This window comes from Rhinolophus sinicus, chromosome 2, assembly GCF_057876585.1.
Source record: "Rhinolophus sinicus isolate RSI-liver-muscle chromosome 2, RSI-T2T, whole genome shotgun sequence".
NCBI lineage: Eukaryota > Metazoa > Chordata > Mammalia > Chiroptera > Rhinolophidae > Rhinolophus > Rhinolophus sinicus.
Window position 1 is genome coordinate 90,383,437 of NC_142502.1, and position 22,115 is coordinate 90,405,551.

Below are 22,115 nucleotides of genomic sequence, written 5' to 3' on the forward strand. Positions count from 1 at the left end.
GAATCTTATTTTTTATGAAAATGATGTTCTCCTTCAGCTAATTTGTTTACTTTTCTCAGAATAAAGACCTAAAATTTGGATTTCCTCTTATCTTTGTATGTGGAATTTTGTGAAACTCTAATGGATAAGTAACTAATGTTTTCGATATGGCTAAGTCAACTTTATCCATACTAGACAAATCCAATCATTGTGTTTGTGCCTGCTTTTATTGCAAATGGGAGAACACAGATTGTGGATGTTTACCTCTTCCTTTACTGTCCTTGAAAGATATACATACACAAGCAATTGGAACCCAAATGAAAAAGAAAATAGTGACGAGGATAAAAGACTAATGAATGTATTGATTTAATTATTTAAGCATTTAAATTTCCTTTATAAAAAAGATACATGATTTAATGAAGAAAAGAAAAATAGATTGAAATCAAAATGACAACATCCTGGCTCAGCCTCCAGCTCTGATTACCTGTGTAATCTTGAAGTCATTTATTTACCTTGGTCCTCAGATTCTTCATATGTAATGAGATAATTAAAGTTTATTATCTTAACAAAATTCAATGTGTTTACATATATATAGAAAATATGAAAGTATATCTATGCATGTGTGCTTATATATGTATGTTTATTTGTGCATTTGCATATCACATCTATATATGCATCTTAGTTTCTAATGAGAAAGCAAATTATAAACAAAGAGGCTGGAATAGGTGACAGGTAAAATGTAGTCCTATGCTGACATCATCTATTTCTAGCATTTAAAACGCCCATATCTTCATTCCTCCTTCCAAGGCAACTGAGTAGTGGGAATTTGTTAGAAATGTAAATTCTCCGGCTCTACCTCGGACTTACTGAATGAGGGACAGCAGGGTAGAGATTCAGCCGTCTGTGTAGCAACCTGCCCTACATACGGTGACTTACTGCGGAAACCTAAGAAAGGGCGAGTTAGGACTTCTCAGGCTGATCCTGCATGTCTTCTGCAGGCCCTTTTCAACAACTCAAGAGTCTCCTGATCCAAGTTTTAATGTTCTCCTCATTTGCAGCAAAGGAGTATGTGCATGAGTATGTTCAGGGAAAGGAAGAAAATTCCTAGAGTCTCACTGGGCTAGAGGTAAACTCGACCAGAGAAAGCTGCAGGGGTGAGAATAAGCCTATGAAAACGACAAGGCAAGAACTCAGCATGGATACTCTTCAGGAGGCCTACCGATGCCATGTTGTCATCAAGGACATTGCCCTGAGAGGGGAACCCCCGGCTTTGCAACTTCCTGGCCAGGGTGAGGGCCACCAGCCGGCTATAACCTTTTCTGCGATGCTCTGGCAGAGTGTAGCTGTGGCACATGGTGGCAAACTGGTCTGTGATGGACCAAGAGATGGGGTTTCCCTTGTCGTCACGGACACACACACTGGGGAAGCAGGAGATGAGGCTGGCGATGTACCGGAGACACTGCTCATTGCCACCTCGTGACCACGTCCGGTTGAGCAGATCAGCCTCAGCAACACTCAGGTAGGTTAGTCGTGGGGGAGAACTCTTTCTAGAAGAAAACGACATGAGAAGAAACGTGAACTGTGAACTCAGGATCGTGTGACTACAAACAACTACTCTTTTTATAGTGATTCAGACTGAGACCCTATCTGTGGGGACAGAGTCCCAGAAAGCAGTTTCCAGGCTCTCGGCCTCACGTGGAAAGGTGCTGGTTCGGGTAGTAGATGGCCATCAGCTGTGGCTAATTGACCATCAGCTGTAACCAGTTAGCCAATTAGCCACTGATATAACTGCCGCGCTGCTTTGGTTGGTCAGTCGGTCGGTTGGCAGGCAGAGAAGCGGACAGCAGGTCTCACATCGTGTGGCTCCAGCCTCCAGTGAGACTATAGAGGTATGACTCCCCTACCTATGGCTCCGTGGGTGTTCCTTTTTGGCCTAGCCATATCCTGTGTTCTTATGTGGGGAGCAGGAGCTGAGACCCTGCAGGCCGCCCCGCATGACAAATGGCTGAGCGAGCAGGGTCTCCCGCATGACACTATCCCAGAGACAGTGCCTAACAATTTTCCATGAATTAGACTTCCCCCACTTACAAACATCTTTCAGGGTTTCATTTCTGATAGGATGAAATACTCATTATTGCACATTTAAGTCTTTCCTTCTAATTTTATACCCATTTGTTATTGTCCTCAGTATAGACTAATGCAACTAAAACAGTTCTTAGAATTCTCAGACTAAGCCCTGAGTCTGCTGAAACCCTCTCTGAAGCCTGGACAAGTGGGCGCCTAACTTTTCCTTGGCTGAAAATAAATGTTTTAGGATAGAGCTTCTCTCTTTATGTATCCATGGCAAGAAAATACAAATTACTTAACATTCCAGGCATATGTAGATGCTCAAAACAATGCTACTTCCAGACCTTCCCCTACAAGGTTTAAGTAAAGAAAAGCATAGATAGGGATTGGTGCAATTTCTAAGAACCGAGATGGATAACCAGCCTATGGGGCTAGTTGTGCTTCAGAATTTGCTTTTGTTCTTGAAATTATCAGGGTGGTGAGACCACCCTCAGTGACTGCTAATGTCATTCTAGCTAAGATCTTCTTTTTAAAGCACGCGTTTGTGTTTTCATTAGTGGTTCTGTAGGGTTAGCTCACATTCCAGGAATACTGTGGGGTCTGGCACTGGGACAGTCAGCTAACCACTACGCAGGGGTAAAGAATAAACAAATACAAGCAATAACTGGCATAATAGAATTTTTAATTTAATGAACTTTAAAACAAAGGCAAAGAAACCTCAGGCAGAAATGTCAGTGCAAATAAAAACATTGCTAAGGCAAGCGTTTCAGGAGTAGTTGTACTAGAGACTGACCTTGTATCTGAAGGGCAGGGTATCCAAAATAAAGTGTACACAGTTGGGTAATGACTTTGTCTAACTTCAATGAAGAAGGTAGCAACGTAAATCAAAAACTGATTTTAAAAGGCTTGACTGGGAATAGAGGAAAATTTTAATTCATATCTCAGGAATATGACAGGAAACAGACTGTGGGGAAACTCTAAATGTCTGAAGGACAAATAGCCTGGTTTCTTTAACAAAAAGTAATACAAGAGATATAAAAGATGAAAGGGGAACCTATATGTCAAAAGAATCTTAAGAGAGATATTAACCAACTGCAATGTATGAACCTTATTTAGATGCTTATTCAAAAAAAATAAACTGCTAAAATGTACTGTAATAATTTGGGAAATGTGACTACTAACTGGTTATTTTACTCTTAGGAAATATTATTAACAAAATTTTAAAGGGTTGTACAGAAAATAGTTAACACAGCAGGCTTGAGGCCACTATCTTGAGAGAAGCCTGCTTGCCAGGTTGGCCCTTGGCTGGTGTTTGGCAATTTGAATTTCTGGAGGGTTCCTGCCATTCCAAGAACTGATATGAGTAGCTCAGTGTGCTTAACTGTTTGTACAATCAATGTGGTTTATGCTGAACACCTGCTTTATTCCTGGGAGTCTAGGATATTGGGATATGCCAGGCAGAGGGTAACTCCAATGAAAATCCTCACGTGTTGTCACAACTCATTGCTGGGGAAATTAAGAGTGTCCTGTGTGACTCCACTGGGAGAGGACTCTGGGAAGTCTGTGCGCGGTTTCCTCTGGACTTTGTCAATGCACCTTTCCCTTTGCTGAATTTGATTTGTATCCTTTCATTGTAATAAATCAGATTACAGTCATGACTACATACATATGTTGAGCCCTGGGAGTCCTCCTAGCCAATCACTGAGGTGGTGTCTCGGGGAGCTCTATCACAGATGTGATATTAGTATTTGTTTTAAGGATCCTTATCTTATGGAGATATATATTAAAATATTTAAGAATAATGGGGTAATGTCTGGTATACTTCCTTCGGAATAGCCCAGGAGGTAGAAAGAGTACATGGGGTACGGATGAAACAAGATAACCCATGTATCAATGGGAGGAGGTTCATGGCAATAGACTCTCAACCTTTGTGTTTGAAAATTTTCATAACTAAAAAATGATAAAGTCTAGTTGCTTTATGTCACTTACAGTGTTCATTCTTTTTTAGGTTTAGTCTTGTTTTGCTCCATAAATCCTTTAACATATTCCACAGAAGTGAAGACAACTAACATTCACCAAGGTGGGTACTTTTCAAGTATCTTGTTTCATTTATTTACAAAAAAAGATATAGCAACGATATAGGTTATTTTTCAAGCAGAAATTGAGATGAAAGGTTAAGCAGAAGGGAAGGGAACTAGTAAATGACAGAGCAGGGACTCCAAAGTGAGAAGAAAAGAAGAAAGCATTCGTGAACCAACAAATGTTTTGAAGTATTGGATTCTGGAATCAGGCATCTTGGGGTTTATTTCCTGGCTCTGCAATTTACTCCTCTGTGTTACTTCAACTTTGTTCAAAAAGGGAATGAGTTGGAAGGGGGTGGGATTGTGAAATTGTAGATGTTTTTACAAAAACTTGTGAATGAAAATGGATTCAAGTGTTTTATGTGAAGATATTGAGCCCTTTCTGTCATGCACTCCTGTCTCATGGCAGAAAATGTTGAAGATTAAATAATAATGAAAAAGGAATGATAATAGCATGACTTTACAGGGATGTGGAAAGGATTCAAGAAGTCATATATTTAAAACATTTAGTGTCTGGCAGTCACACACCCTCATCTCTAAAACAACAACAAAAATCAATGACAACCACCTTGGGCTCAGACAACAGAGGTTATTTAGAATTATTTGGGGCAGGAGGATGCCAAGGAATGATTTTTCTGTGTATACTGTGAAAATATAGGACTCCTAAGTTCATTTATTACTATAAAGAAAGACGGATTTGATTTTGCAGGGAATTATGAGCCATCAAGCACAGCAGAAAGGAAACACACACACACACACACTCAAATTTAGACTCAATGGCCCAAATTCAAGGTGCCTAAATATTCCTTAACGACACCAAGTACTCGAGGTGCAGCTCTTTGTACTTATATGGCAGTAAGTCCTATCCCAAATGCATAAACTTGATTTACATACACAATACTGGTGTCTGGCAGAGTTGACACAGGAGAAAACCACACGGCCTGGAAGGAAGTTAGCTTTACATCCAACTGCTTTGAGTCGGCAACAGCTTTGGAAACATCATATAACTGACTCTGCAACCCTGTAAACAGAAAGACATAATGAAAGATGTGGGCATTTTATTTGAAAGTGTGAAAAGGAAATTTCTTGCACTATTTTTATACTAAGCATCATTAATACCACCAGTCTGCTAAATTGTGTTATCCAAACTACTGTGTATTTATATGAATTATTACAGCTATTCCCTATCTGATTTTCAAACTTTGTATGGGATTTTCAAAGTCTCATCATGTTATCTGTCATGATCATGATCTTCCACGGAAATTTCTCATGGGACTATCCCTTAGGAATTTGGAATTTCTTGTGGGACTTTTGATTTTTCTAACTCCTCTGACTGGTCTTAAGCTCCTTAAGGTAAGGGACATTTTATAGCTGTAAAAGTCTACGATCTACCTTACAGCTAAAAGTGTAAAAGCTTAGATTTATTTGGCATGGCATTCTGTCTTAAAAGACTCTTTCAGCCTCTTGCCTACATGCCCATTACAGAAAGATTAAGGTATAAACTTAGTGAATTTAACTCACCCAGATAGATCCTACTCATTCATCAAAGCTATACTATATTATCTATACATCTTTATTCAGTACGTGTTGTATGAAAGCACTGTGCTGGACGGTGCTTTGCAGTGCGACACACGAATGGTATGGTCTGTTCTGATACAGCTCACAGCATGGCAGGTTACCTTCTGTTTACTTAGAGCTTTTGTTAGTCTTCTCCAAATCCCTATCTGCTCTATCTTTTCCACTCTGGGTCGTGATTGATTGAATCCTCTGGAAATTAACTTCCCCACTTCCTTCTACATCTTGGAGGCTTGTTTCCAAGATGGAAACAAGCTTGTAAACAAGCCTTCCAAGCAAACAAGCTTGGAAGGCTTGTTTCCTTCTCTTGGAAGTCACTTTCTTTTGAAGAATATATGAGTGGGAAGTCATGTTCAATGGTCTGATATCTGAGCCTTGGCTCTTCTTTCAGGGAATTAAGTCTAAGAGAAGATAAGCAGGTTTTCAAATTAATTCTATTAAAATTATAGGTGCTGTGGCTAGCATCCTATATTATAACACTGAATTGTATCTGAGTAATTCAAAAGACTATGCAAGAAAAATAGGTCATGCTAACCAAGGGTATGGATGATAGTTCAAACAGCATTTCTTTCTCCTAAGTTAGACTGAACAAATTCTTTCTAAAAGTCAGAATCAGATTTCTTTAGGAAAAAAAAAAAAAAAAAAAAAAACTTTTAAAATTATAAGATGTAACAGATACAGAACACTGCATAAAAATGCATAGCTTAATTATTATATATTTTAACTACATATTAGTAAAGCCACAAAATAGAAATTGATTAGCCACTTTCTATTTACTACTCTCCCAATCACAATACCCTCTCCCTCCTTTAAAAATAACCAGTATCATCATTTTTTATGAGTTACTTCCTTGTTTTCTTTATGGTTTTATTATCCAAGTGTGCATCCTTAAACACCATAGTTTGATTTTACCCATTTTTTGTCTTGTAAATATCTTAACCTGCAGGTTTTCTTTTAATCCCCACTTCCCCTTTAAAAAAATTCTTTCAATTTATTTGTTAAAGAATCCAGTTGTTTGCTGAGTAGCGTTTCCATGTTCGCGATTTTGCTGATTCTCTCTCCACAGTGCTGTTGACTACATTCTCCTGTCCTTTGTATGGGTTACCACTTTTAACAAATGACTTTCTCCTTTCTCACTGAAGAAAAGAAATTCCACCTATTGTTCTGTCTTTGTCCACCCTACCTGCTTAGAAAGGGAGAAGTTGCCAGTGGGATAAGCCAGACTCAGGATATTTATTGAACCACGGTTACCAGAGGACGGGCCTCTGAAACATTCACGTTGGTGTTCATGTAGACAATTTCTTTCTCACCCATGCAGAGTGAGCCCAGGAGCCTGGCCTGTTTGGGTAGCTGCATACTTTTTTCCTTTCCTGCCCTCACATGGCAAACACAAAGAGTTTGGCTCCTCTGAGTAGGTTAGTGGGTTAACCCTAACTTAATATTGTTGATGGAGGGCTCTTAGATTAAAAATGACAAAGGCACTGCTGTGCAGGGCGCGCTGTTGCTCTGCATACCCAGTGCTGAATGAAGTAGCTCAGCTCTCTCATGCTCCATCTGTCCAGGCAGTCAGCCCAACTAGTAGCTGTCACTAGAGCCTGCACTGTGACAAACCACAAAAGACTGAACATTTACATGGCAGTAGGTAGGCTTTGTTCATGGAATTGTGCATGATTTGGGGATGTCATGGAAACAGCACCTTTTTAGGTGCTCTGATTAAGAACAGTAAAGATACTATGAACTCTTAGAAACTATTCAAGAGTGCAGGGAGATTACAGCTATTACTACAAAAGCCGATAGTCAAGAGACCACATGAGAAGCCACAGGTAATAGCGGCCCTGACTTACATGCTAAATGAGGGTCCTTTACCGCTCCAGCTATCATAGGTGCTACTAATTCTTATCTGCCTTCACTAAGCCTTCAGAAAGGACAATTGGGTTAATTGAAATGACTATAATTGACTCATGGCTATCAGCTCAGCCTTCTGAGAAAAAGAAATATTGGCAATTATGGGGATATTCTCTCTATAATGATGGATTCAGGTGATTTGAGGGTAGTAGGCCTATAGCACCAATATCCATCCAATTACTGCCATTTTTCATATCAAGGAAGAGTTATATCTATTTCCATGTTAAAGTAATACTGGTGAGAAAAATTTTTTCAATTGGCTAAGCAAGTGGTAGAACCATATCTCACTTCTAATTAGCATAACAGGGGTAAATGTGTAAAGATGAGAGATAGTTTAGAACTTCCACCACAAGGTCTTTTTGAGCATTTGTAAATGGATTTTATACAAGATTCTGCATTTTCAGGTAATGAATATGCATTAGTCATTGTTTGCAGATGGACAGAAGCTTTTCCTTGTGAGAGGGCTTCAGCTGTTTGTGGCTGAAAAATAATACCAGACTTTATATTTCTAACGTGGGAATCCCTTCCTTCCTGTCAAATGATCAAGGGACTCATTTCATTGGGGCAGTCGTATAAACAGTAACTTCATTGCCTGTATTAACCCCAGTCATTATGAAAATTGAAAGAGTAAGTGATACACTGAAGCTGAAACTGTCCATCCAAACTATCAGAAACTCGTAATCTGTTTCTGTCTTGGCCTAAAGTTCTTCCACTAGCATTGGTGGCCATTCAGTTATCGCCTTGGAGCTCACATATACTCTTTCCTTATAAAATCATTTCAGGATATCCTATGCAGATCACTTGATCGTCTCTTTCCAGAATTATTTACTTCAGAAAGAAGAAAATCTTACCTATTCTCTTAGTCTTAAATCAGAGTTATTTGAAAAGACTGTAATAGTAAAGAGTTAAGAGTAATAAAGAAAATATGCTGTGATATTTAATGATATCCATATTACAGTAACAGTAGAAAGAAAAATATTACTTAAAAGCAGCCCCATTTAAATGGTCTCCATCTATCCCAAAGGTCAACTCTCTTTGGCTGTAAAAAATCAGTGTTCTTATAAAAATGTAAAGCATAAATAGTAAATATATAAAATGTATGGATATATATCTGTGAATACACACACACACACACACACACACATGTATGTAATATGAAACGTCATATTTATGTATCTGGTATAGATGACAAAAAGGATCTAATAACTGCCTAGATCTTGCACTTGACCTCACCTTGTATTTGAAAAACTTGGTCCCAGTTGATAACATCACCTTCTTCCAGCAGCCCTTGGAAAGCCTTGACATCCTTGTAGAATACAGCATAGGCATTAGTGTAATGGTCCAGGTCATCTGTCTCAGCCTAGGACAGAAGACACAATCATAAAAACATAAACATGTCCTCTAGAGAACTCCTAGATAGATTAGATACTATTAGCTATGCGTGTCTGAATAATTTCCATTAGCAAAATTAGCCACCTATAAACAATGGCTAACTGGGAATGTGGCTAATATACTCTAGTGGGGGAAAGGACAGAAATTTTGGAGATTTTGCTTATTTCTCATATTAGGGAGGTTTTAAGATCCTTATTTCACATTTTTGTAGGGTTTTACTTATTTATAGAAACAAAAAGGGTATAACTCAATGGACCCATGTATAAGACCCAAATTGAACTCTCAGAACTTTCCTAATGTGGTCAGGAAGTGCATCTTTGATCAGCTGAGCCTCTCTTTGGTCTCAGAGACAGAATGAGATAGATGTTGTCTTTTTCAGTCTTCTTCCTTATTTACCCACATGACCAAAGTCATTGGTCATAGGAATCACCAACCCAGTAAAACACTAGTATGCTTCTCGAGGTTATGAAACACTACAGAGATCCTTTACTGAATGCACTGAAACTAGAGGTTTTCCATACGTCTGATACCTCAAAGCCAGTGAAATTAGAAGCTAATGGTAAAATATGTAGCTTGTGAAACTAAAGTACGACTATGATGGTTATAATAGCACTTTTACCTAATCTTTTCTTTCCAATTGATGCCAACATTTTTTTATTATTGTTATTATTATTATTATTATTATTGCCTTTCAAAACTACCTCTTTCTTCCGCCGAGTGATAACAGCTTTGAAGCGTGGCCATGAATCCAATACCACTTCCTTTTGAAAAGGATTCCCACGATTTATGTTCATCACTGCTCCATAAACCTGAATCAGAGAACGCAGAGATACAAGCCAATCATATTACCAGCTGTTTAAGTTGCACTATTACCCTCTTTACTTTTTGATCTACTGTAGAATTATGGCCACCAGAGGGGAAAGTATAAGTATATACACAGCATACACACATACAAACTTCTCTCTTGGCACATGATAACTGGTAAAAATAAGTCTGTAAGCCTAAGAAAACTCTCCCTAAACTTATATTTTTAATAGTACAATGGTGAGAGGTACTAAATCAATAGGCTTACCAGATGGGTGCTTGGCACATAGGTCAGCAATAAATACTTACTGAATGAATCAGAATCTTCTGTGTGGATTTAGGGCTTATACATCTTTTAAAAGTTAATTTTGATGTTCAGCTGCTTTGGAAGTATATTATGCTATCTGAAAATAATGTGTGAAATGCAACTACTCCTTCAATCCTGAAGTACAATTAAACATCACTTGGTGGTGACATACCCCCCCCCCCCCTCTAAATAAACCAAAAACACCCCCCTGCATTTCAGGTTTGATGGAGCAAGGCTCCGTCAGTATTCCCTGAGGGTTGTAACTATGTCTCATTCATTATTATATCCATGAAACCTGCCATAGCTGATCAGATGCTTTTTGACGAAACAATACTGAAGTCATATTAGAATTCTGTCCTGTGGCCCTTCACATTTATTTCTTCACTAAGAATCAAAGATGTCTGCCCCACAAAATAACCATATTTTATATGTGTGCTTCTAGAGAAGAGAAAGTTGTGGAAGGAATGAGGAGCGCTGAGCTCTAGGCCAATGTTCACAGCAGGAAGTTATAACAGATAAAAACTGTAAATAATGTAAATGTCGATAAAAAGTGGAAAAAATAGTGGCCTAGTCATACTCTGGATTACAAAACAGCACATAATGTCGGGCTAAAGAAGCTACATTAATAAGATACTTATTGTGTGATTCAATTGATATTATATACAAAACCACAGAAAGCTATATTGTGGCTTTAGAAGTCAGGATAGTGGTTATTTTTGGGGAGCAAGGAAAGGTATTCATTGGAAAGGAGTGTTGGGGAGGGGGGAAGAGTGGCCTCTGAAGTAATGTTCTTTCTTGGAGTGGAGGTTACACAGATACTGGCTTTGTGAAAATTCACCGAGCTGCATAAGTATGTTATATGTACTTTCAAGTAGGTGTTAAATTTCAATGAAAAAAATTAAATTATAAGGACATTGGAACCTACATTTTACCTCCTTTATCACTATCTTAATAAAAATCCACTGGCTTCAATGCCTAGAACATTTCCAACTCTCTTCTGTTTTCCGCAATCTGGAACGCACTGAAGTCTTCTCACAGAATGTGTCTTCCCAATTTAGTCTGGCTGATACCGGTGTAATATGGATCAGTCTTTGTGAAAATCAAGAACTAAAGTAAACTTGAATGGTCGTGACTTGTTCTGTTAATCATTCAATTCTGGGGCTGCTGGTCATACATTTACTACAGAGTAACAAATAAGTTTATTAAAATAGTTTCACATGAGGAAACCATACACCCTTATTCAAGAGTGGAGCTTAAATATGATTGGTATGTTTGGACAGTTAAAAGGAAAAAACTCTGTTCAATATTTATATTCTGAAAAAATACAAATACCTAGCTTGTTTGTCAAAGGTTTGGAATCAGCTGAAAGATTTGGCATTGGTTGAAAACAAACAAATCCTTCCAATAGCTGTTTATTCAAAGGGTGAGTATTGAGGTGGGGAGTGGCTAGGGGAAAGCAAAGACGCCGGAGGAGTGAGCAGTTAGAGCTTGTGAAGGACATTTGGAAAGATATTTAATCACTTTAACACTAAGATGAAATTATAAAATGCATAGCCATGACTCCAAAGAATGGAAGAGAAATGAACAATAAAACTGTCTTTTCTTTATCTTTTTTTTTTTTTTTTTTTTTTTTAATTCTTTAAAGGACATAGTGTAAATGAAAGGATATTTTCAAAGTATGGTCAGAGATCCAAAGCCAGGCATCACATAACAATTCAATAACTGAAGTAGGATAAAGAGATCCAGGGAAAAAGAGATTCAGTGTATGGAAAATGAGAAACTGGGAGTACCAAGCTAAGCAGCTATTAAAGAGAAGGTTATATAAGAAAGATATCAATTTGTGCCTACCTGTTTCATTTCTTTAATCCTTACTTCAAATGGAGTTATGAGAGGCAAACATTTCAAAACAACACTCAGTTTGGAATCTGATAAACTGGATTTAAATCTGAACTCTAGCACTTAGTGATGGGGAATTGACTTAGTAACATCATCTGTAAAATTGTAGTATAAATATCGGCTTATTCAGAGGTGTTAATATAACAGAGGGATTAATATAGAGCTATTAATATTAGTTTGATGAAGCTCAAGTGAGATAGCATGAAAGATTTTTTAAAAAATTATACATGCTATTCAGATCAAGTCAACTAATCTGAATTCAGAAGTCTTTAAAATAAGATTTGAACAGATAGGGAATACGTAATTATTGTATAAAGTTTCCAGTGACCAGTCAACATCAGCTTATTGAGTAATTATTATGGGCAAAGCCCATGCCAAGCACTGAAGGAGGAGTAAAAGAAAAAAAAATTCAATATCTCCATCTAGGCATCTGGTAGCTAGGTTGCTGTGGGAAAAGCAATAGATATAAAATCAAAGGAACTGAGACTGGACTCTGCTTCTTTACTTGCTGTTATTATGTCTCTGAGCTTCATTTATTCATTTATAAAATGGGTTAATAAATCTCTTACAAAGTTGTTGGAAGGATAAAAAAAAATTGAAATTCCCTGTATGCTAAAATACTATGCAAATATACTAATTATAATTTAAGGTCCCATCATTTGTCTTGATGATTATAACATCTTTCATGACCCTGCGAAAAGTCACCAAAACCTTTGTAGTTCTCTCTGGCAAAAAAGAGTTAGTCAGACATTGTTAAATAAATGTAGCCGATCATCTCATTCCATCTATTCACCTCAGCCCCAGCATTCAGAACGGGAAAATTTGGGTTAGATTGCCCATTTGGTACTTTTTTAGCTGTATGACCTCAAATTAGCTCTCTGATTTTCCCTACCACATATAGTTTAAGCACAATCAGTAAGGCAAGATGACTAGATTTGATCAACCCAGTACAGTGCATTAGGACTTTAATCATTTTCGGCCAAATTTTAGTGTAAATAAGGATTATCTAAGATATTTATTAAAAATGCAGGTCCCTGGTCTCTATCTTCAGAAACTATGATTCATTATATCTCTTCTAGGTCATTAGCATGCCTGCAACATTTGAAAACCACTGTTGTTGGACTCTTTGCTCAAGAAACTCAGCCCTCAAAGATAATTTTATTGCATTCTGAATTTTTCCTCCAAGGGCTTAAAACATTTCTAACCTTACATTTAGTTGTAACCTTCGATTGTCATCTTCCACAATAACTGACCGTGTTTCCCTGAAAAAAAGACCTAGCTGGACCATCAGCTCTAATGCGTCTTTTGGAGCAAAAATTAATATAAGACCCGGTATTCATATTATATTATATTATATTAAAATAAGACTGGGACTTATATTAATTTTTGCTGCAAAAGACACATGATGATCCAGCTAGGTCTTATTTTCGGGGAAACACGGTGAGTGACCAGCAAGCGCTCTTAGACTTTTAGAAGACTTGAACAGATAGAAGCTTGAGGACCAATAAAGCCATTGAAAAAGCTTCAAAAATAAAGATTTTAAAATAAACAAAAAAAGTTATCAGAATCCCTAAACTTCAGTTCTATTGTGTACCTAGATTATGTTCGTACCAGCAATACCACCCATTAAAAAAAGAAAGAACTTGAATTTACCTTAGAAATAATCTAGTCTAGCATTAGCAAACTTTTCCGGGAAGTCATCTAGAGTAACTGTCAAAAATATAATTATCTGGGCCATATCCACAATCTATGGAATCACAGGACTGGGAGGCTGTGTGTTTAACAAGGGCTCCCGGATAGTCTTACCACCAGAAAAACTTGAGAAACAGCCACGAGTCTGGCATTATTTTACAGATTAATAAAATAAAGACATAAAATAACAGAGTTACAGTACCTTGAGTGATTCAGGAAAGTGACTCTTCAACATTTTCTCCAGCATCAGTAATTTGGTAGAACAGTTTAGCACCAACATCTTCTCCAGAGCTCTAGCAATTCCACACCTAGGTAAAAACTTGAAGGTACACATTTAAATTTTGCCTGTGAACATTTGCATCTCCCTAGGAATACCCTGGAAGTCCTGTTGTCACTGCGTATAATTTTGAATGCCATTGCTCCCTCTGAAAAGGGAACACGGAAGAGGTCCTCCCTTCCGGGGAGGTACTGGGATGGTTAAATCAGAGAAGACATGGAAATGGAGTGCTAATGACCTAATCCCGGAAAGAGATCAGTATCTATCCTGGGTAAGTCTTCCTGTTATATACATTCATTGTGCTCTAAACTCTTCCTTCAGGACACAGTGGCAGTTGTAACTTGACACTTATTCACGTTCCCTTTGATTTAAGTCTCTCTCAAGGAGACAGTGAGCTGCGTAAGGGAAGGGCCCACGTCTGCTTTGTCCTCCACTGCATACCCAGTACCTATCACAGGGATTGGTGCAGAGTAAGGGGCATCCTAAGTAGTCATTGAATGGATGACATGAAGTTCAGAGTAAGAATCTGAGGGTTAGATAGGGAAAGTTCTTTCTCACAATGCGGGACAAAGGTGAGAGAAAGACTTCAGTGGGTCAGATGTTGGGTGGTTATGAGAAACAACTTGGAGAGAAACACTAGATGACAGACGAAGAATTAGATGTGAGCAAATGCGGGGGCTTATTTTAGTCACATAAAATTCAGGAACCAAAAAAGTGCCGAAATAGAATGTATGCAACTTCATTCATTCTGATACAACTCTATTTTCTAGTTTTGCGAGCTCTAGCTCCCCTGCTTTTTGTTCCCAAGAAAACTGCCCCCCCCCCCCCCCCACACACCACATTCCAATCAGGTCTTGACTAAATTAAAGAAAGAAACCTATTTTTCTATATTCAATGTAGTGGAGCTTCCCTACCTACTCTTCGCAGCCAGGCACTAGGATGGCAAAGGGAACTCAGCTGCACAGAAAAACCTAGTGCTTCTGGGATTGTGCTGGATTATTCCTTTACACGACATTTTCCAGACGGAGAAAGCTACTTGATTTCCCTATGCAGCATCTCTGTGGCTATAAGATACGCAGTGTTCATTGGTGATTTACTTAAAATCCATTGTAAACCACTATCATACAGTTCATGTGAGTTTGAACTTCTAAGAGGCATGTTTCTTATGATCAAGCTCTGTGGGCTCCAGTTCACTGAGTGGCACACCTGAGACATTTGTCTTCTTTACAAGAGTCAAAGAGAACTAAGGGCCAAGGCAGCACCCAAGAATCTGGCTTCTGCATCCCAGTACTCATAGTCTGGGCGACGTTAGAAACTTTGAAAAGATCAAGTTTCCAGACTAAAGGTTGAGCAAAGAAAGAAGTACAGCCATCAACTCTTTACCCTTGTATCTGCTTGACTTTTCACTCATACATGTCATCTCTAAATAAAATTTTAACTTCGTAAGAGATCCTCATTATCATGGCGCGGAATTAACCCCTGGTCATTCACAAAAGGTGAAAGCATTCACAAACCCTACAAAGGAAGTTTTTATGAAAATTAGGGCAGAGAGAGAATGCCCACAGCAGTGTCCAAAGATGATGGCTGCCTCAGGTAGGAAGGAGAGAAACACCGGAGGGGGTGGGGGTGGGGGTGGGGGAGATCACTGGGGCAGAGTCCAGAATTTGAAAGTGGACAGCTGCATCTACCATTAGGTTAGCTTTTTCTTATGCGGGAAAGGGGGAGTCAGTCAGGTAGGTTTGAGGGCTGACATATTCCTGGGGTCTGGTCTGTTTGAAGGTGATGTTATCTCCAGACTCTCGACTGGGACTTGGCCATCCAGGCCTGGGACTTTAATGCAGTACCAGTAAAAACTGCAAGAAGTTGTAAATTGGTTACCAGTGTCCGAGTGCCTGAGGATTAAGAAACTGCTCTTTTCCAGGTTAGGATGTTGTTAATTAACGAGGTATGGGTAGCCTTGAGAAAGGGATCAGAGTTCTTTAGTTAATCAGTGAGAGGAGAAATGAAGAGAAAATGGATGAATATCAGGATGGGTCAAACTGCAAACAAACTAAGACTCATTACAGGTAGCTAGATAGCAAGCTATGCGATGAGTGAAACTGCCAACTAGCTAACTGAATTACTGATTCCCTGAATTTCATCCTTACATTCATGTTAAACACATTAATTTATTCTGGTCCATATCTGTTGAGAGAAAATGAAATTATTTCAAAGGGAAGCTGATCGTGTATCTCTTACTAGGTTTGATGTCTAGAGATCTTTTTATGTTCTAATAATAGCAAAGTAGCTAGTGCAAAGGGTAGGAATTCTAAGCACTGGGTGATGATTTACTTATTTATTGCCTAGTTGGTTCCCGAAACTATCTAAAACCACTTCGAAACATAGATAAACTATATCACGAAATATTAAGTTTAAATTAAAATTCAGGCAAGGGGAAAAATAGAGGTACAAAGTAATGAGTCAGGTGAGGTCCACAGGCAAAGTGTATGGAGTACAACCCTAAACAGAGCTGATCTTCTTTATTCATGGAGTCCATATTTGTGAATTCACCTACTTGCTAAACTGTATCTGTAACTCCAAAAATCCATACTGGCAGTGCTTTTGCAGTGATTTGTGGACATGCCCAGAGCAGTGAAAATTTTGAATCTCCCAACACCACCATTTTCAGTGTTTTGCATGTTTTGCTTTTTGTTGGTGATTTCACTGTTTAAAATGGCCCCAAAGCATTGTGTTTCAGTGCTGGTTACTGCAAAAAGGCTGTAATGTGCCTTATGGAAAAAATACACTTGTTAGATAAGCTTGCTTCAGGCATGAGTTATAATGCTCTTGACTGTGAATCCAGTGATAATCAATCAACAATATATATATTAAATAATGTGGCTTTAAACAGAAATATATATGCGTAAAACAAGGGTATGTGTTCATGGGCTAATGAAAATGTTGTGACCAGAGGCTTGCAGGGGACTAACACTGCATTTTCCTTAGGGGTAATGGTTCAGAATTCACTAAGACAGTGTTCTCTGTGACTTTATTGAACATAAGGACCATGAACAATGAGAATCGAATGTACTTGCAGGAGGCGAGAGCTCATTTTTTACTCTCAGCTTTCCAGCAGCTAACACAGCGAGAAACAAACATGATTAGTTACGTGATTCGGTTTGCCCATAGAATTAATTATACTTATGCTCTTGACCATAGCATTTGCTTGACTTTTCACTTGTACCATCTCTAAATGAAGTCCAATTCTCTAACTTGTAAATATTCAAAACCCCACTTGATCTGGCTTTCATATGCCTATCTAGACTAAGCAGCAGTTTCAACTCACAAAATACTTAGGGTGGCAAATGTTTGTGACATTAAAATCAGAGACATTTCTTGCAGGGGTTCACACAGAGAGGATACTATAATTAATGAGCAACATTGGAGAATATCCTTTTAGTAAACAGTGATGAATTTTATAAGGATCTTTCTCTTATTAAATACCAAGATTATTTTTAAAGGCCACAAAACAGGATGTAGAAATTCTCAGATGCAGAAAGTATTTTTCGTTTTTGAATCTAAAAGTTAGGGCAGAGAGACTGACTCCCCCCTTTCCCATATAGAATGTCATAATGACAACTATTAACTCTGAAAACTACAAGATCAGAATATCATGTCTTTACCTCTCACTTATACATTCCCCATAATTAATATGTGTCCTAGAATTGGAAGGCAAAGGTTTCTAAATCCTTTGATCCTTTACCAAACTGTTATCAACAACAGACTCACTAACCGAAGCCTGTCAAAGAAAATTATCATGCTCATAGGACTTCTAGAAACTGAAGTTTCTTTTAGAAACTGAAGTCCATCAGCACACAGTAAGCACCTAAAGTATTTAATTGCTTAATATTAACTAGACAATGAAAGCATGATCTTCTCCTGGGAGACTTTTAATTCTCATAAATAAACAAAACAGAAGATCACTATTTTTGTGGTGTAATACACCATTTGCAATACAATGGTGGACCTTTGTTGAGGAAAGAAGTTACTTTTTATTTCTTAAAGCACTTGCAATCTAAAGCTAGCAATTATTTTTCAGATGATAGATTTGCTGCTTAGAGTCATCTCTTATTTGTTTCTCCAGTTGTGCCCATATCATAATGCAAAACATTTTATATTTCATCATGCTTATTTTCCCCATATCAAAATTTAAGTTAAAACACCAAAAACACCAAACACCAAAAACAAAAAGGAAACATCTTTTCCTCTAAACCTATGAATCTTCCTGTGTAATGCTGAATTTCATCTCTCTATTGCTCCCGTTTCTTGACATTATAACCAATGATTTGAAATTTATTATTTTAATGAATAAATGCTTACCTGCTGTTGAAAGTTCAGCCTGAAACTGAGGTCTTTCACTGTGTAGTAGTGCAGTGGCTTGTTCTCCGTAAATGGTTATTCTTTAAGCCTACTTCCCTAATTAGTCCTTAGTGGAAAGAGGAGGAATTGAAAAGAAAAAAAAAAGTGTTCACACCTGTAGAAAGGGAGGAGTTTACGATATCAGGTGAAATTTACCACATATACAGTCCAAGTATTTTCACGCCATCTGTTCCTTTCTATCACATTTAGTCTTGTGGTGTAAAGATAATGAGTACTAACCTTGATTTGGAGATGGACATGTTTTGGACACAAAACCTATTCATCAGGATCGCATGGAAAAGAATAAAAAGGAATAGGACTCAGGCAAACGGGGTACAGTAAAATAATATAGACGTTGACCCCTTATATATTTTTATTTATTCTGAAGAAAATGATTTTGCTGCTCTAAACTTCCAGGGATAAAAGGGGGTAAGCTCTAGAATATGCTTATGAAGTTCAGAGTATTTTTGAGACTTTTAATTCTTTGACCCTATTTTTTAAAAAGAAGTTATTCAGAGCTTACTCCTCCCTCAAATGGCTGCAATCCAAGCCCCACATAAACATTTACACCGACATCTCAGCACACAATACCCGAGTCTTCAGAAATAATAAACAATACAAATGTCTCAAAGGCATATGGAGAGTGCTTCAACTTCAATGTGGTCACGTGGGAGGATACTGTTTACCACTGTTAGGTCTCATAAAGTCAGGATCAAATGAAGGGGTAGGTTAGGGCATTCTTTACTTGAAGATGCTGGTTAAAGTAAGACAATGGGTAAATGGTAGTTGAAAGCAACTGGAGAAATTATGTTAGATGACAACTACTGGACGTCAAAATAAGAGTGTTTTTTGATCCTGGTATATTGATAACTATTTTTTTTTTTTTAGAGATGTTACTGAGGGCAAAATACACCTGTACATGGCCCTAAGGCTACTATATAAATCCTAGTGTTTTCTAAATATTATTTGAGGAAAATCAATTAAAAAATGAACATAACACAATATGACATACAGATGATGTATTTACAGAGTCGTACCCTTAAAACCTACCGTGTTTCCCCGAAAATAAGACCTACCCGGACAATCAGCTCTGATGTGTCTTTTGGAGCAAAAATTAATACAAGAACCGGTCTTATTTTACTAGATCTTAACACCGTTACTTAGCCTCTCTGTGCCTGATTCTTCACCTACAGGGTGGGGATACTAATGACTGGTATGGGGTTTAATCCCTCTAGTGTTATTAGGATTAAACATTGGCATAAAAGCATGTATACATGTAATGGGCTTAGACTAGTGCCTGACATATAGCATACATCAATAAATGACAGACATTTTTATCATTATTGTTAGATAGCCCTATTGTCCCATTTGAAAACCTACATTAACTTAAAAGACCTCCTTGGAGGTATAAAATGGGGTGAAATAGGCTAAGGCACATTAGTTTCTATTAGTTAAAAACTGAACAATTTCATTTTTAAAAAGGAGTCTACAATTTTATTGAATTTGGAAAACATCTTCCTCTTTTTCCAATTTTAACAACTATAACCAATCTTTAGATATGGCTGTTACAGCAATTTTACAGCCTCGATCACAGCAGAGGTCACTTTAATGAGGAGAGCAAATACGTAAGCCAACAGAAAGTGATTCTATGGTGGTTTAATATCGAAGAACTACTTTCAATGGCAGCAACTCTTAACAAGAAAAGCCAAGTTATAACACAAAAAGGGCTCAGTCACTTCGGACATGATAAAGTCCAAATGGGAAATTTGATTTTCTCCCTGCTTTTGCTTTCTTTCTTTCCTCTCTCTTCCTTAAAGCTGAATATTTCTTGACAATGAATGAAACATGAGAGGATTTAGAAGACTTGTGTTTGGAAACTAAGCTAACCCGAATGATTCAATACTAATTTTGACAGGTGCACCTGCATTTATTTTTGGTAAATAGACAATGCTAGGATTCCATCCAACCAAATAAGAGAAAGTAAATCCCTTAATTTTAGGTTCCAGTGCAGGTGTCTCATATTTAAACAAAACCTGTTTGTTAAACATATGCCCAAGTGAGAGTTGAGGAAAATGGAAAGGCTCATATAAAGTCCGAGTTTTAAATGACTGACAATACACTGAGGTTCTGCGCAGGCTCCCTTCCCCCAAATTCCTACACACACACACACACACACACACACACTCAGATTATACCCATTTCCCTTCCTTCCTTCAGCAGCATTGTTGAGGACCCATTTTCCTGTATGTTCAGCAACTTTCCCTTCTAGTCTTTCAATCTGATAGGTGAAAACATTTCATTGTTTTGATTTGCATTTAAGCGATTATTATAAGGTTGAACATCTTTCAAATATTTTTGACCACTTAGGTATTTTTGAGACTGACCACCTTCCTGTTGCTATTTGTTACTGATATTTTGTTTCTATTTTTATATTTGTTTGGAATCTATTTTGGCATAAAGCAGGAATCTAAAACTGCTGTCCCTCTGCCCCCATTTCTAGTGTGGTTAGCAATTTTCTCAAGACCATTTAATATTTTTCTGCATTTTATTTGAAATGCTATTTTTACCATATGCTACATTTGGTTTTTTTTTGTTTTTTTGAGGAATATTGGGGAACAGTGTGTTTCTCCAGTGCCCGTCAGCTCCAAGTCACTGTCCTTCAATCTAGTTGTGGAAGCGAAATTCAGCTCCAAGTCCAGTCGCTGTTTTCAATCTTTAGTTGAAGGGGGCACAGCTCACCATCCCATGTGGGAATTGAACTGGCAACCTTGTTGTTGAGAGATCGCACTCGAACCAACTGAATCCTCTGGCCACCCCTCCAGAAGCTCAGCGGCAGCTCATTGTCTTCAATCTAGTTGTGGAGGGCGCAGCTCACTGGCCCAAATGGGAATCGAACTGGCAACCCTGTTGTTCAGAGCTCGTGCTCTAACCAACTGAGCCATCCGGCCGCCCTTATCATATGGACATTTTTACACTATATATCCTCCATTCCAAAGTGTGTATTTTTAGAATTTAAAGTTCCTGGCATTGGCCTTTATCTTCCCTTCACTGGACAGGAGTTATATCCTAGTTGGTATGGTCTATGTATGTGAGAACTCAGATGGGTGTGGATACTTGCCACATAGGAAGATGACCATTTGAGTTACTAGGACCATGTGTAGTTGAATTTTAATTTTATTTGAGTCTGTAATTAAAACTATTCATAAACAGTATACCAAAATTCAACCTTTAAAGAAAATATTGTGTATGTTTTGAATTGCCTCTTGCCTGCCAGTAGATACTGCTCATCTCTCAAAATTAGATCACATACTTTTAAAAGCTACAAACGGGTAGTATGGCCAGTTCTTGCATAGTGAAGAACTCTCTCTCGGCAACAAAGGGAAGTAAAAATACTGCTTAAAGTTCAATAATCCGTTAAACAGATGTTCGGAGAGAAACAGTAGACTTTTATGTACCTCCTCCCTCCCCACCAAAAGCTATTATAAATGTCATGATTAATGATCAAAATCAGTGAGTTAGGCCTGTATTAGTCACTCTAAAAACATGAAGATTTAAGTTTCCAAATCAAGAGTTTTTAAGTTTTAAGACATTTTGCAAAATCTTTTCCTTTTAGTTGCTTTGCCTGATATGTAGCAAGCAGTCCAAAATACAGAAAAATGTTTCCATTAAACGCTGCACTACAGGTTTCCTTTCCTGAATGCTTTCTTTACCTCCAGAATCCATTAATGTCCTTTTCGGCCAT

General features: G+C 37.8%; 1 protein-coding gene across 2 annotated transcripts; it reads right to left on the reverse strand.

Annotated features, from left to right (window-relative positions):
• Positions 1-323: 323 nt before the first annotated feature.
• Positions 324-18,456, reverse strand: GLYATL3 (glycine-N-acyltransferase like 3). 2 transcript variants are annotated; one of them, XM_088795667.1, is made up of 6 exons: positions 18,335-18,456; positions 13,901-14,017; positions 9,701-9,808; positions 8,841-8,967; positions 5,022-5,148; positions 324-1,526 (listed from the first exon to the last, which is right to left on the reverse strand). In XM_088795667.1, the coding sequence occupies exons 2-6, from the start codon at positions 13,976-13,978 to the stop codon at positions 1,100-1,102; spliced, it is 867 nt and encodes a 288-aa protein (XP_088651793.1). In that variant the 5' UTR covers positions 13,979-14,017; positions 18,335-18,456; the 3' UTR covers positions 324-1,099. The 2 variants fall into 2 exon arrangements, with proteins under 2 accessions (XP_088651793.1, XP_088651792.1); XM_088795666.1 differs by lacking the exon at positions 18,335-18,456 and having other exon boundaries at positions 13,901-14,124.
• Positions 18,457-22,115: the final 3,659 nt, after the last annotated feature.

Bases quoted from the DNA above. Each gene is read 5' to 3' on its own strand.
- GLYATL3 (XM_088795666.1), bottom strand. From the start codon at position 14,032: ATGTGTACCTTCAAGTTTTTACCTAGGTGTGGAATTGCTAGAGCTCTG. The intron at 5,149-8,840 runs GTGAGGTCAAGT...TTCTGTTTACAG, and splicing joins CCAAGTTTTTCAAATACAAG to GGTTGCAGAGTCAGTTATAT. The intron at 1,527-5,021 runs GTATGTAAATCA...GTTTTCTTCTAG, and splicing joins CTGCCAGACACCAGTATTGT to AAAGAGTTCTCCCCCACGAC.